Consider the following 16,748-nt stretch of genomic DNA (forward strand, 5'->3'; position numbering starts at 1 on the left):
TATATATATATATATATATATATCATTAAAATTAACTCAATATACTGTATGACTTAACTTTAATACTGAAAGGCCCGGTTTCACAGACAAGACTTTGCCAGGACTATTTATTTATTTAATACGTTTATTTAAGTGAAAAAAACATTACTTGTGCATCTTGAGACAAAACAATGGCACTGACATATTTTTAAGATTCAGTTTACAAGCTTTAGCATTCATTTTAGTCTGGGACAAGCTGAAAATCTTGTCTGTGAAAGGGGGCAAAAATATTTTTTTAACTGCATAAACTTTGATACTGAAAATATATATTTTTTTACAGCTTTACATTAACTGACAAGACATTCCCTGTTAAAATACAATGGCAGTACACTGAAAGTTCACAGTGCTGTCATGCCACTCTTCCATGGCAGAGTGCTTTTGTTCAAAGGACACTTAAATTGCTACCTTTCACAGCCTTGAAGAGAAAAGTTGTTTCCTACTGCTGTGAGGTAAATAAACTATCAATTATGAGCTGACCTACAGAAAATAAAGGAAGACAGAGTGCTTGTTTATAACACTGTGATTCATGTACAGTACTAGACTGGTCCAGCCCATCAAAAAATCACACCCATAAACTTAAGTCTGTCACTCTATCAAACTTTCACAATTGTTTAACTATAAGTGAAAGTGGATGTAAAGGTATATGTTGCACATAGAATCAGTAAACGTTTGTTATAATGATGAGGATCTACTGCCCTCCAGTGGATATCTAAGATACATAAAAATACTGCTGTGATGTTTTATAAATAATAATAAACATAATAATAATAATAATAATAAAGTGAACCAATACATATACATATATGTATTTAGTGTATTATAGCTTTACAAGACAGATAAGTAATATGTATTCCATATTTGTACATGAAAAAGATTTGGATAAAAGTCTTTGGATTTTTCTTTAGGACATACCTTAAAACTTCCCTTTCTCTTCAGTTGCCACTTCTGAAAAATATGTGACAAATAGATAATGTTAATAACTCGTGTTTTGATTTACAATAAACTCTATAAAGTCTATATTTAGAAGTCCTACATTTCGTTTGGCAGGTTCCTCTCGGATGGACAGACAGACCTCTAAAACAATCACTCCCATATCATCCTCCACACTGTTGTGATCCTCCAAACTCAGTGTTAATAGAACCGTTCTGCATTGTGGAAGATCGCAAACGATTCAGGAACAATTTGTTTTGAGGAAAACAGGGGATTAACAGCATATGTTAAATTACCATCATGGCAATTGCAACAAATCCATTTTAATTAAATAAAACTAAAGTTTTTCAGTACCTGTCCAACTCTAGTTTACATATAGCAAAGCTGCTGGAGCCCATGAAGTCATTAGACCGTAGGTCACGATCGTATACCTGCATCAGAAATGTGGGATGAGGAAGACCAAACGTTTTGGTGTTATTAAAGCTCTTTTTACCTTTTTTTTAATTGAGAAAAGCACAGTTACATTTTCACAAAATATATCTTTCATTTCCTTACACACTTGAAATCCTGATATTTTATTATAATGATTTCTATGTTTTGTGTGCCTTTATTGTGATAGAATAGTCGAGAGTTGATAGGAAAGCGTTTGGTGGAGAAGGGGGGCCGGAATGGGCAAAGGACCCTCCAAGACGGGACTTGAACTCGCACTGGCACTATATGTCAGTGCACTAACCACGAGGTTATCAGTGCCGTTTTATTACTTACATTTGATGACTATTTTATTTTTATTTTGTTTTACAAAACTTAAGATTAAGTATCAATGTAGGTATTATAATTATCCATTTGGTTTAGCATACATTGAAAAATTATTACAAATATTATATCTGTCTAAAAAGTCTTAAAAATACTTCCGAAGGTACTGTATATTTCAAAAGCGAAAGCATACAATTAATAATTAGATCTAAAATAAATATTGCAATAAAATGTTAACAATTAATAATATTTGATGATCTAAATACGTCTCAAACCTTGACATGAACAGTCTGATCTAGGTCTCTGATGGGACAGGAAAATGATTCATTCCAGATGGGATTCAGATTCTTGTTCACCACTTTGCTTTTGTAGATGTTTTTGCCATCCAGTTTGAATTTGACAAATGGGTCACTGGTACCTGTTGAAAAACACACCGGCAAAGTACCAACACATTATTCATCCAGTCATTTCTTGAAAAACATTTGTAGTTTTGTCAATGACAAAAGCCAAGGTGTAAACTAAAAATGATCAAAGCAAACTGTAGCCTACAGATATACCCACACATACTTCTCTATAGTGAATAATCTAGAGCACTTATTATTTAGAGGACACATCTTAGCGTGTGGAGAATGGACTTTGGGTCTTTTTTAGAGTGATATGAGATGTCTGATCATGAAAGAGTCCAAATTATAGCCTGCGTGAATCTGTTAATGTAATGCTTCTGCATTAAAAACCCAGAAAACCCTGTTTAGAAAGTCTGTCTTGTGACTGTCTGTTAGAGAAGGGAGGGAGAGGGGTCCGGCTTTGTCTACGCCGTGCTATGCAGATTGGCCGGTAGGATGGAAAAAAAATATGAGGAAAAAATTATCCATCGCTTCATTTGTATGGCTGGATAAAGAAGCGCTTTAGAGAACCTGCAGGGTGCCTGGAATCACATGACAAAAACCCTGTGGGGAGAGACTGTCAGATCTGTCAGATCCCCTCTCCAAATGAACATCTCCGGGAGGCGGCTCCTCCCTGCCAGCCTCTGACAAGGAAACCTCCAGGCAGCTTGACAGGAGGAAAGGGGCTTCGGCAGCCAGGGGAAGAGATCCGCCGGTGACTGCGGAAATTAACAGAAGGAAAATGGAGGACGACGAAAAGGGGGAGGGGATGTTACGGGCCACTTTTGGGCATCAGCGTCAGTCGGGGAGCGAGCCGGGAGGTAACTGTTAGGCAAATTTAGGCGGCTGACATGTGTCAGACATAGTGAAGAACCAACCAGTATGAATAAGAAACAATGCGACTGGCTGAGAACCATGAGAAGTTACCAAATATTTTGATATGAGTGAAAGTGAAATTATTAAATATATTTAAAAAGGATTATTTAGTACATTTGTTTAAGTTAAAGAGCAGAACTTTATTGTTTATTTCAGAAACAGGCAACAGAGATGAGATTGTGTGTAATTCTACTAAAGGCCACTGGATGTCGCAATTTCCCCCAAAATGAAATCGAGACGTTTTAAGTCTCATACTATAGAACTAAGCACACACTATGAGATATTAACAGAAATGTTATATTATATAAAGTTATATTATATATAAAAGATAATCTAAAAGAAAATGTTAACAATTTCCAATTCTTTGAATGAATATAAACTGATGCCAAGGTACATAAAAAATAGACATATTTATCCATTAAAAGGAATTGAGAAACAATCATCTGAGTTTTCTCTGGGGGTTTGAGGGGCTTAAATATGTCAAAAGACTCACAAAAAAAATCTGCATTCTATACACAATTTCCTGTCTGCTTTTGCCACCAATAGATTGACTTCAGTCTATTTTGCCCATGAACATTTCATCAGATTGATTTGGCAGTGAGGGACATCACTGGATATATTCTAATTATGAAAAATAATGAGGTAGAGATGGTAATGAATGGCCTGTGGGCATACACCTGTGACTTTGAACATGACAATGAGCCACCCAATCAGCTCGCACATGCCTGCCAGATACATTGGCATTACGTCTGAAGAACCGCTCGGGGAAAAAATGTACAAAAAAAAAATCTGTAATATCATTTGCCTGTAAGATTTCAATAAACCTTGCTTTAGGGATAATACACAAAACACAACCCATTAATTTATTTCGCAACACGACACGAGGGATTCTGTATGTCCAGGAAACAACAACTCGCTCTGAGTATTTGCATTGGCACCGTACTAGGAAAAGCACAAGGCCAGCTCATTTGTTTCTACTGTATATGCTTACCTGATAAAACTGAAGTTTATTTCCTGAATTTACTTGGATACAACATTTGAAAAGAACAGTAAATGATGTTTTATTTACTTATACAAACAATACGTCCAAAAATAGCTTGCGGTTTTGTTGAATGTAACATGATTGTGGAAATAGGTAAGGCGATAGAAAAAAGCACAATCTGGTCCAACGGCATTCTGCAGATTTAGGAAGACCAGACAAGCTGGAGGAACTTGGAAGAATTCCATGTGAATTCAGTTCCGCCTGCTGTGGTACATTCATACAGGCCCCAAACAAAGGTGTCGCAAGAAGGTCTTCAAAAGATTGAGCTTTAATTCTTTTTTTAATTTTATCTTGGTTTTATTTCAAATATGTAATCTATTTCAAAACCAGGACAACGGATGGCACATGGCATTACCAGGTTAAACCTGAATATTATCAGGAAATATTCTACCTCGGAATGCCTCAACCGGCCTATCAGAATCAAGTGTTCTAGAAACCATGTTATAACAGTGGACCCAAAAGCAGATCACGTCGATGTCAAAGAGCTTAAACCAGTGACTATCACAATAGCAGATGTCTAAGAAAAGCTTCCACACATTAACAACAGGACATCACCAGGCCCTGATATGATTCATACCTGCTGGTTAAAGAAATTAACAGCTCTGCATGGTCACATAACACTACAGATGATCACAGCCTCTCACCAAGACTTGCAAAAAGAATGTACTACAGTGCTAAAAAACAACTACAAAATGAAGAAATTTAAATGTATATTCAGTCAACAACAACTTGCCTGTCTATAGCGATGTACTATTCCAGTTAATTTAGTAATAGTTTCTTTGGTAATCATTTACACCACTACCATTGGTGTTTCTTGTCACATTAAATTAAAACACGCATGGAAATTACTGCCAGGCATCAGAGTCATTCAATTGATCATTTACAGGTTCAACAAGAATTGAGGAAGACTCCACAGACTCCATTTACTGGTAGTCAGAAAAGCTCACACATTTGATTTTCTTCCAGATAGACTCTAAACTTTCAAGAAAAAAATACTGCCTCACCTGACCAGGTTCTACAGAAAGGTTTGTCATTCAGCCAATCTGAATGTGGTAGAATGGGTAAGGGAATGAAAAAAATCCAGACATGCCCCCACAAACAGATCAGTGATAACCTGAGATCAACGATAAAGAAACAGGACAGAAACCAGCATCCTGCTACTTGTAGAGTAAGACCAGGTAAGTTTGTGAGAGTGAGAAAGGCCATACAGAGTATCGCTGAATCAAGTGTTTGTTAAACCATAGGATTCAATCTACTAATACCATGACTCGTTGATTTTTATTACAGAAACACTCAATTGAAGAAACGCATGTAATATGTCATCTTCATTAGTCTTTGCCAATACCTGAGCGGTCTCTAATGACCAGATTCCTGCCGTCCCTCAGGTTGATAGTGAGCAGATACTGGACCTTCTGCTGTGTCTGAAAAATCTGGCTGTCACTCAATCCTGCTGAGTTCTGTAAAGCAGAGTACACGGAATTAAAAGCTTACTCACTGTTTCAGTGGCTACCACATAAACGTTATGCGGCTCAAAGTTAACTTCCGGTAGAGCAATAACTGTTGAGTAGTTTTAAATTCATCTAGTACAACTGATACACAATAAAATATTATTAGAAATCAACAAATTGTTATGTTTTGACCAAACACAGAACCGGAAGTTAACTTTGGGCCAGCACGTTTGAAACGATCCATAATCAGCGGTGAATTTAACAGTATTCAGGACAGAACATGAGTGACAGAATCTGATACAGTATAAGAGGAAAAACTACTCCACGAAAGGAAAAAACGTATAAACTCACTTTCTGCTCATCTTGTTCTGATGAGAAAACATCAAAGTCACTGGATTCATTTTGAATGTCCTGAGTAAACAAAAAGATTGAATAGTCTTGAATGAAAAAACTTCAACATCAGTTGGAGTCTGCTACAAAGGTAGGTAAATAAACGTGAGGGCAGTGTAATGTCTTTTTGTCAAAGTAATGTTTCTTATTGTCGGTCGCACATTTTGGGTGCTTAACAATTGTTCAATAACTGTGTCCATTCGGCTTCCGTTAACAGAAGTGTTGTGCGAGACCCAAAAACTACTCACAGCTTTGTCAACAGTTTAAATTATGTAAGTATTTCATTTTTCATTTTATAGCCAGCAGCCATATCACGATGTAGCCGAAGAGTGGTTGCCCACTGAAGCTAAGCAGGGTAGAGCGTGGTCAGTACCTGGATTAGGTAAACTAGGAAGCTGCTGGATGAGGTGTTAGTGAGACCAGTAGGGGTTGCTCTCCCTGTGGTCCGTATGGGTCCTAATGCCCCATTTTAGTGATGAGGACAATATACTGTATCTCATCTCCACCTATAGCTTGTGTGTGGTGAGTGCCCTGGCGCCTTTGTATTGCGGCTGCCTTCGCATGATCACCCAGATGAATGCTGCACACTGGTGGTGGTTGAGGAGAGACCCCCTCATATGATTGTGAAGAGCTTTGGGTGCACAGCAACACACAATAAAGAGCTATATAAATGCCTCATTCATTTTTCCAACTTGAAGGAAAAGTTCACTCAAAAAGAAAATTCTGTCATCATTTACTCAGCCTCAAGTTGTTTCAAATCTGTATATGTTTCTTTGTTCTGCTGAGCTCAAAAGAAGATATTTAGAATAATGTAGAAAACCAAACCGTTCTGAGGCACGTTTGACTGCCATAGTACATTAGTTTTGTTTCCTGCTATGGAAGTCAATGGTGCCCCAGAATTGTTCAGTTACAAAGATTCTTAGAAATATCTTTTATGTTCAGTGGAACAATAAAATGTATACAGGTTTGAAACAACTTGAGGCTGAGTAAATAATGCCAGAATTTTCATATTTGGGTGAACTACAGTTACTCTATTTCCATGCAGTCATTTTGTACTTAATGTACAAAAAATAGTACTTCTTAATGTAAACCTAACCAGATATAAGTGTCCTCAATTGTGGTATTTTAAGACACAGTGGACATGAAGTACAAAAAAGCTATGCTTTTAGTATACAAAGTGGCAAATTGAGTACATTATGCTAGTGTACTTGTGCACTTTTTGAGATGTACATTTTTTGATCTTGTGTACACTTTAACCTAATACAGATATTATGACTTTTGACCTTGTCATTACCAAACTTTTTACACCATGTTATATTCAAACATAACTGCTTCAGCACAGGTGTAATTATGACTACAGAATAAATGAGTAACTTTGAGATAACTCACATATGTCATGTCCTCAGCAGACCCTATGACGAACATTTCTGACGGAGACTTCAGCTCTTGCTCAGCGGGACAATACATTTGCTCCTCACCAGTGCTGGGTGACTCTGTAGTGGCCAGTGCTGACATTTCATTCCCCGAAGGTGTTTGTCTGCCTGCACCGGCTCTAATGAGGGCCGAAGTCACTTTATCCAATGGGTCTTTGAGTCTCAGAGCAGGTGATGCCCTGTCTGTATCCGAATCACTCACATACCACAAAGTGGTTCTTGGCCGCTCTGACTTTTTATCAGCTGAGCTCTCCATTGATACTGGGAAGTCCACAGGAATCGATCTGTCTGATAATGCTGGGCTGCACGAGTACGGCACATGGTCGGAAAAACAAAGACTGGAGGTTTCACTCCCAGATTCATCATGATCACCTGGAACCACGCGGTTTCCAAAGACGGTGTCTTGATCACGTAGCTGGGACTCATCCAAAGTCAACATCTCCTGCGGCCGAACCCTGAGGTCTGGTACAGAAATGCTCCTCCTGTATTTCAGAGGTGTCTTTTTATTTTTCCTTCTTTTTCCAATATTCATATTTAACCTGGCTTTCTCTCGCAAGTTGGGCCAGATTCCCTTCTTCTGCTCCATTATGACTGCAGAAGAGACTTATTCCGCTGAAATGTAAACAATTACTGTCAGACAATAGCAGATTAACTCTGTTCTACATTAAACAACATGACAAGGCATTTTTAGCCTTTAAAATCAGTTGTCAAGCATTTTTGGGATTTCCTGCTATGTTAAATGAAAGCAGTCTGACAACAGTCACTGTTGCATGTTGTTTATACTGTAAGTACTTGATATGAGAACATGCTAGAAAAATGCTAATCTACAGCCAAGATCGTAGCATAAACATGTGGTATGTCATTTGTGATATATAATTCATTTCTCTTGCTTACGGATTAGGAGGAACAAAGATCATTGTGATGCACGCATGCATAGAGGACACATGCAAAGTATGCAGAAAAAAGTGTTGACTATGTTAACAAGTTTGAGACCAGTGTTGCCTTGGTGGTATAACTGTGATATTTCTTTCAAAATGTGATGTGAATTAAGTTAACTAACTTGAAAAACAAAAGTCTAACGTAATGAATAAATAAGCATTATTATACTGTAAGTATAAACACTTTTATGAGAACGTTTCATTTCCTTCCACATTGTTACACCATGCAGTGCCATTAAACAAAGTTGTAAAGAAACAAAATGAAACAACACAGACTACGAGCATTGCTCAAGGAGGTGTGTTGGACGGGTTCCTTGTGTTGATATCTATTTTGGCAGCTCAAACTAACTATTTATTTCTGATGTCATGTTTCCCACTTATTCACTTTAACAGAGTCGATCCACTATTATTAACCACAAACAACAGATAAAGCAACATTGCTGCTTCGTATTAGTTTGACCACCTGCAACTTTTAGAAAAATGTTCAAAATGAACCATGGTATTAATACAGTTATGTTTTTGGAGGACTGATTCGTTTGCAATGTATTACCACAGTTTCACGGCAAATTTTGTGGTTAAACTATGGTTCTTGTTGTGGGACAATGGTACATTTGTGGTCAATATACTTTTATATGGTACATATACCATGGTAAAAAGGTTACTGTAGTAAAACCATGGTTCATTTAAATAAAAAACAATTATTAGTTATTTGTGAGAAAAAATGGACAGCGAGAGACCTGAAATGTAATGGTTAATACAAACTATGTAAGCCAGCACTGTCATGTAAAACAAACCCGCTTTTACTGCCTGGAGGTGGTCGTATATGAATAATTAGCTACACTTATAGAGTAACAATATTTACAGAGTTTGGTTCCAAAATGACCAAATTTGTTTTTTGTTGTGCATTCCAATTCAAACGTCAGTTGGTTTGTTTTTATTTAAGCCGTAATAACTAAACAAATACAGCTAACTAACACAATAAAACCACCTTAACATAATAAAACATGATTTTAAAACAAAATAATCATTTTGGAACCATACTCTTTATTTGTAGCAGTGTTTTACTAAAGTAAAGTGTCAGAAAATAAAGGCTTACCTTTTCCCAAACAAGTGACTTGACGTGTTCTCATGTGAAAGGCATATGTCACCTGTGAGGTGTCAGTGGCTCGCGCTTGTAGGAATCTTTCTGCCTTGACCGGTTTGCAGGGCGGGGTAAAGATGATCAGCCTGCTACTTTAAAGAGTTTCGGTAGTTTGCGTCTGTGCACTTTAGGGTTTACGTGATTTTTGGTGATTAATAGTTGAAACGTAGCTAAATGATACTGATAGACTTACATTTAGCAAACGCTTTTATCCAAATGACTGTGTAGTTACAAAACGCAGGATTTAATGCTTTACAGTTGGTAGGCTGCCTGAGAGGTATTAAAGCAATAAAATATAAGGACATTATTATTAATATATTAATATGATAAGAACCTCAGTAATGTACAAACAGAAAATTATTTGTTTTTATCTCAGGCTGTATGGGCCTGACAACACAAATGCTGTGTGCGAATTTAAACTACTACATGCGAAGTTAGTGCTCCCTAGTGGCACCATTACATATTGCGCATATATAAAGCAAATATCATTTCTACCCAATAAATAACTTTACGTACTGTATGAATTTTTATAACAAACATACATTTGTTTTAAATGATGCAGTCTCTCTTAGTTAAAGCTATTCAAATTAATTTAAAATAATATTAGTGACCGTGCCTGTGAAAACTAGGGTAAAGTAATGAGTTAACATAATGGTTTCAATCTTTTTTTCCCAAATGTTCTTTACATTAGGTTATGTCGGATGACTTTATGTAGACAACAATATATCATCAAAAATAATGACAGGCAGGGTCACATCAGGTCATCTTGAGGCTCTCTACTGTTGAGTAACAATGTAGGTTTATGGGAATAAAGTGATACTTGTGCATGTAATGTTTCTGTGATAAATTTGAATGGAACTTAAAATTGGATCTCTCATAGCTTTATGAAACCACTAAACTATGGCAGGTCTGTGAAAAAAATCCAACATCTACACTCAGTTATTTAATGTGCATTGATTGTGTGGTTGTCAGGGATGCAGTATGAAGGCACATAGAGGGAGTATTTGAGGGTACAATAAGGTTTTTAATAAAGCGGACAGATTCTAATATTTGGGACTTCACATGTGGACAAAATCTACTCAAATTCAGAGAACTGTTCACTTCAGTTAGCACAGAAGAAGCGAGAGAACCTATGTTACACAATAAAAGCCAATATCTTTACTGTACTTTAGTGAATGCAGAATACAAATTTGTACAACAATCTCTAGCATAATATCTTAAGTCATTCAATAAAAAGATCACTAGAATATTTTTCTGAAGATAAAACAACACATTCAAGGGAAATATAATGTAGATTAACTTAAAGGTTTCTCTCTTTTTTTTCTTTTTGAAACATCTCGTTTCATTTATGGCAACAAAGTCCAGCTTGTGCCGCCAAACGGTTCAAGCGATCAAACCGCAAACAGCTTCTTGAAGTGAACTATTAACTACAAACAACTACCAAATACATCATTCTGATTTAGAAAAACCATAAGCAAAGCAGTTTACTCTTGCACAGCAAAGTGAAGAAAGCACGCAACACAATTGTTGTTTTCTCTTTATCCCTTCCTTTCACATTCAACAGTTTCACACACAGCACTCTGCACCATAGGAACAGCTCCTCCCTTTAGATTCTTATGTATTTAATCGGTGCATTTGTATAGGGACTCGTGGACAAAGCTTTACACTTCATCCACAGATGTGAGGCTTGTTTGGATGAATTTAAGATGTGATGAGCTATACATTGGATTTTGAACACCAGCAACTCTTTGGAACAAGGCTCTAATTGTGCATGTAGTGGAGAAACTCTAAAAATTCCCTGAATCCTAATCAAGCACTAATGTTGAGTGAATGTGTGTGCATTGCAGTGTAAAAAAACTGCAGGTTTCTTCATCCGCAGTGCTGTTATAGCACTGAGCTGGCATTATTGCTTGTCTACCCTGAAAAGCTTTGATTGTGAACAACTTGATTTTAACGGCTATCTTAAAACTTTCTAATGGGTTTACAAGTTGTTCAATTCAGCTGAGACAACAAAGCTTGTACATCTGAGGTTTATTCTAAAGCTATACCTAAAGCAGTGACTGCATGGCTCTTGTTTTCATATTTAGTGTGCCTTTACATGTAACCTCAATACGCAAGCACTTAGGGACAAAGGGTTAACAGTCATTTTCTCAACTGCTCAATAAAGAGCACTTTATTCATGATTCATGACAAATGGGCATGTGATACTGTAAGATGCTTTTTCCATCATTTCTTTCAATGTGAATGCTTTGTGTTCCTGGCTATGTGTGGGTCGGGGACTGCATAGATTAATATCAGCTTATTGCCAGTTGCTATGGTGCTCAAAAGGACAGGGAGGTATCTAAAAGTGATCCAAATACATAACAAATCTAAAGAGGAAAGCATCCTTTTATCCAATGGCAAACTTAAACGTACAAACTTTTGTGCAATCTTGAGTGAAGTCTGTTTAAAATTTCTAGCATTTCCATTTTTAGCTGCTGAATCCCACCAGAGGGGCAGTGAGGTGTGATGCAAACTGGAGGCCACTTATACCAGACATTTGTGCTGCACAAACAAACAGTCATATATGAAAAGCCTGGCGTTGGAGGGATATGCACACAGAGCGAAACAGCAACAGCAGAGAGAGGAGAGCTACAGTGCCCCCTTTTGTCCAGCAATACAGAGCATTGCGACTGATGAATTACAAGGTGTCTTACATTAGGAAATCTGTAGATGAACCAATTCACAAAATATGTGGCAAAATGTTCTGTACATAGTATGCATGTTTGTACTGGGGTTACTTATGGTATTTACAATATGAGAGCACATGTGCATTCGAAGAGGGATGACTTTTTATACAAACTGTGGGATTGTTTCTTTGAGTGGAGATGACCGAATAGTGCATCTAAACTACAATGAGTTTTAAAGTAGGCAGTGTATTCAGCAGCTGCAGGTTAATCCCTCACAAAACAGTTGTAGGAAAAGCAACAATTTTTTTCTTAGCATGGCGATTATCGTTTTACAAAACGAAACCAAAAAGGATGGTCGAGCTTAACTAAAACAGCTCTTTTGTTACAATTTCTTATGGACAGACATTCACCACCGTTAAAGGGTAAACGACCCCGAAACAACCTTCTCAACAAACTAAAAAACACAACAGAAAAAAAAACATTTGGAATATTACCAACAATAGTCTGATTTGAAGAAAGTACAGTATAGTTAACAAAATAGTAAATATTAACCAGTGAATACTCTACTTAATAAGGATCTCGCCTTGTAAACTTGGCAGTAATCCACAAAAATATACTTTTTTTCTTAAATCTGGTGAAGATACAATACATACGTACTTACACCGAAAGTGATATATATTAAAGTTGCTATATACATAACAAAAGAAAAGGTTTGGCTCAAATCTTTAATTTACAAACAGAACAGCAAGTGTTCATGGCTTTAGATATTGTTTCAAGATCTGCTTTGCATGTTTATCGTTTCTCCAACATTTGTAACAATGCACACTATGACAGAAATAATATATGAAACAAATATTGAAAGAGAAATGCTGAAAATTTCCAACCTACAGTACAACAAAATGACAAAGAGACTTTGGCTTGCGTTACCATTGAGTTGTCGGAGCTGCATTTATATTGAATAACTCTAGTCTATCGTCCACTGGGCTACCTTAAACTTCCAAAAACAGTTTGTCACTAATATATTTAAAATTTAGCAATTTAATAAAATGTGTATGGTAAAGTTAGATAAGTTATTTTACATATAATTTAATGTCTTGCTTGAGGCGGTACGTGATCTCAATTTAGATACAAGCTCTCCCTTATAATTATCGATCGACTTTCTTTCAAAATGCATTTAAACATTTATTTAAAATGAACCTTTAAATAAATTCATAAGTGACATAAGGGCAAGTGCAGATTCAGATTGTTTAATACATGAGCCCAGCAGACAACAACCTTTAGACAGAAAGCCGGCCCTAAACTTTCTTTGATTGTTTGAAATTTGCAAATTCAACAGCGAAAAAACAGCTACAAGTGTCAAACTGCACCAGTGACTACAATAATCTCTTGTCTTGGACTCTCAAACAATCCAATTTGCAAGTACCTGAAAACACCTGTTTTGAGTACACCGTTTATTCTGAATGCTTGACTTTTCTTTCTCCACTAAGTTGCTTAATTTCGATATGTAAGGACATCTTCAAACACCATCCACCTACATACAAAAAAGTGAAATGACGTTAAATAATAATAATAGAATAATAACAATAATGACCCTCCCTGCTGTCTCGCCTCTCTCCCTTTCCCCTGCCCAGCCCTGCTTGTGACTGACTGGCGGTCAGCTCCACACAGCTTTATGTCACCCAGGTGTCCATGCGCATGCGCTTGACCGTGGGGCTCTCCCTCTCTTCGGCCCCGCCGGCGGGGGGTCGCCCCAGGCCGTGCGGAGAGTGGAAGTCGGGTCGGTGATCTTCTCGGTCGCTTCCGTCGTACGAGGAGCAGGAGGAGCTGAGGCTGTCGACGGGTGAGCGGCCCATGTCCAGACGCCCGGAGGGAGGCTGCTGTTGTTGTGGTTGCTGGTGCGCAAAGCCGGACGGGGTGACGCGCTCGCGTGGAGGTGAAATGGGCTCCGATTTAATGTTGATGTTGTGACTGGTGTTGATGGAGAGATTGGAGCCCTGAGGTAAGTGACCGCCACCTCTGAATTGAAAGAGAATATTATTTATAAATGAGTAATATTTGTAGGCTGTAATTCAACGGTTACTACAGTATGAGACGCTTAACATAGGCTAACACAGCAAGATTAATAATATCCCACCCTCCATCTGTTTACTTAATGGTACTTGGAGCAAAAACAGTGCCTGAATCATTTTAGAGGGTGGTATGTAATTAGAGCATGCCCGACAGAACACGACAGAATGATGGCCAAGTATTGCGTTTAAATAAAACCTTTTGTTTGCGGGCTGTGGAGACAAGACCTCTAATAATCTTTTTATAGAATCAATATGCTTGCCTGTGAGTCATTAACTGTGCTAGTGAAGTGAAGGCTGACATTTATAAGTTATACAGACATATGTTTAAGTTACAGTAATTGAATACAAAGATCTGGCTCAATACGCTCACAAAAAATAAAACGTACCCAGGTCACAATTTACCACACAACATAAATGAAGAATAATTGCTAAATCAGTTAAGCTACAGAAACACTGTAGTTATTTATTCATTTATAAATGATTTTTATTTTGAAATCTCAAGGAAAAAATGCATTTTACCTCGTGTCTGAACAAATTAGTGTTTCTTGTAAACTATGTGCGAATGCGTGCTTGTGTGCGGCTGAACATCTATGTTACTCACACCAGCGAGCTGAGAGCTGCCTGGCCCAGTTGATGCTGTTGCCATGCCGACATTGAGCCTATAGAGAGCCCTGGAGAGCCAAAGCCTTGCAGAGATGAGAGCTCAACGCTGCTCAGGGAGTATTCTAACACCAAACAACACAACATCAATCAACAACACTGTTTATGAATCATACAAACACATTCTACAGCAGTGTTGTATATTCGTTATGGGTGTAGGTGTCTTCTGTAGTGTCATCCTTTTAATTACTAGAAAATTAATGGCATTTTCAGGCTCACCAGAATTGTAGGCAGTGGGCATGCCAGAGTAGACCAGGCCTTGTGATGGCAGACTGGGGGTGGTAACAGAGACCACCGGTGTGGCCAGAGACTGGGAGCTGCTTATCCGCTGAGTGTTCTGTACACAGGAGCAAATTTACAAAAATTTAATGAGACAGAAATCCCATCACAGACATGCACACTCTACCCAACCACGGCAAGTATTTGGATCAGGAAATTGTGTGGTAAATATCATTGTTTACCAATAAGGGGCGCTGTAGATTCACTAAAGAATTAATTTTCTTGTGCTTTGTAGTTTGCGTTCAGCTAGACATTTCATTTTAAAGCTCCCAAACCAGCAGATTTTAGGATGCTTATCTGACACATATGTATATGGTCACTGCTATTTTGTTTAACATTACACACGTTTTTTTTTTACATGTGAATATAAGCAAATCCACACAAAAATGTAAACAATTAAATCTTATACAAATTTTGAGTTTTTTTACACTAGGTCCCAAAATCTGATTCAATGAAATACAGTAAATTAACATGCAGTGTAATTACTGTGTAATCACCTCAAATGGGTACACATGCAGTGCTCAAAACCACAACAATCTGACAAGAAGTTTAGAAACCGAGTTTGAGAGGAAGATTGTTTTAGTTTCTTCTTATGAAAGACGTGTTCATTCATAAACATATCCACCAATTCAGACATCATTCTCTATTTGTTCTCTTTTATTTGTTGTTTGTCGTTTATTTATGTTGAAATCAGTGGGTCATTTTTAAGTACTAGTTTCTCCCTGAAGTTGCAACATTGCCTGATGCATTCACATTGCTTGAAATTCCTTAAGCTAGTGAAAACATTCTCCCCAACTGTAGTTGGCTGCTCTCCTCGTCCAATGATATCATTCTGGACTCAACTCTATCTCAATGACGTCACATCACAAGTAAAGTAATCACTGTACAGGCCAAATGAGAAACATGACAGAGGAAAATACTTTAGAAAAGACTCACACTGTCACATTTCTGGACAGCGCAAATGTTTTATTTGGATTTTGTTTCTTAAAATGCTGCTTAGATTGTGTTTAATTCTGTCATCCTCTTCCAAATTCACACAAAGCACTCTTAATACTCCACACAACACTCAAAAAAACACACACATGTATGAACACACAGTGGCTCCTATGAACCTAAAGGATTGGGGACATGCACTGTGAGTCACACACAACAGTTTGCTCATGAGTTCATCCAGTTGGGTTTAGTTGATCTTTAGCTCAAGCAGTGAACTTAGTGCGACTTTGTCAGTTAATGCCATGTGGTTTTCAAACCAACCATGAAGCTTGCAGTCATTGCCTTTCCAAGGCAGTTAGCAAAACTCACCAACTCCATCTCCTCCTCCTCAGACTGCTTCCAACAGAAAAGAGTAGATGAGGGTGTCAGTACAGGCCCAGGTGGCACACCTAGGCTCAGTAGGGTCAGGCCACCGTTCTCACCAGGACGTGCATTTAAACTAACTTATTCAAATTTAGAGAGTGAAGCGTGAAACGAACGCTGCCTCAGGTTACTTGCTATGAAACTGGAAATTCAAATTGCGAGTCCAATTCAAATGAAAAGTCAAATTCGAAGCCACTAAATGAGCAACGTTTTCATTCCTCATGGCCATGTGGTTTGTCTGACATGTAGCAATTAGGTAAATGTAAGACTAAAGGGAAAATAGATGAGAGTAATTGTGTTTTATAAAACCATGGGCAAAGAAATCATTGAGCAGCTTGGCCT

General features: G+C 37.6%; 2 protein-coding genes across 12 annotated transcripts in view; both read right to left on the reverse strand.

Annotated features, from left to right (window-relative positions):
- Positions 1–9,423, reverse strand: part of mctp2a (multiple C2 domains, transmembrane 2a) — a 38,962-nt gene extending 29,539 nt beyond the window's left edge. Inside the window, exons 1-8 of the mRNA XM_079465486.1 lie at positions 9,329–9,423; positions 7,251–7,906; positions 5,823–5,882; positions 5,369–5,480; positions 1,998–2,140; positions 1,324–1,400; positions 1,073–1,184; positions 952–984 (exon numbers count right to left, since the gene is read on the reverse strand). Coding sequence (XP_079321612.1) covers positions 952–984; positions 1,073–1,184; positions 1,324–1,400; positions 1,998–2,140; positions 5,369–5,480; positions 5,823–5,882; positions 7,251–7,880 — 1,167 coding nt within the window. The 5' untranslated portion in view covers positions 7,881–7,906; positions 9,329–9,423. The remainder of the gene's footprint in view (positions 1–951; positions 985–1,072; positions 1,185–1,323; positions 1,401–1,997; positions 2,141–5,368; positions 5,481–5,822; positions 5,883–7,250; positions 7,907–9,328) is intronic.
- A 956-nt stretch (positions 9,424–10,379) lies between these two features.
- mef2aa (myocyte enhancer factor 2aa) overlaps positions 10,380–16,748 on the reverse strand; it is a 75,731-nt gene continuing 69,362 nt past the window's right edge. For 6 of the 11 annotated variants that reach the window (XM_079465884.1, XM_079465882.1, XM_079465890.1 and 3 more), the window contains 3 exons: positions 14,991–15,108; positions 14,713–14,836; positions 10,380–14,058 (listed from right to left, as the gene is read on the reverse strand). In XM_079465884.1, the coding sequence (XP_079322010.1) occupies positions 13,713–14,058; positions 14,713–14,836; positions 14,991–15,108 (588 nt within the window). In that variant the 3' untranslated portion in view covers positions 10,380–13,712. Of the gene's footprint in view, positions 14,059–14,712; positions 14,837–14,990; positions 15,109–16,352; positions 16,377–16,748 lie in introns of all 11 variants that reach the window. The other 5 variants (XM_079465887.1, XM_079465888.1, XM_079465883.1 and 2 more) reach the window with 1 other exon arrangement.

Source organism: Barbatula barbatula (assembly GCF_947034865.1).
Source record: "Barbatula barbatula genome assembly, chromosome: 10".
NCBI classification, from domain to species: domain Eukaryota; kingdom Metazoa; phylum Chordata; class Actinopteri; order Cypriniformes; family Nemacheilidae; genus Barbatula; species Barbatula barbatula.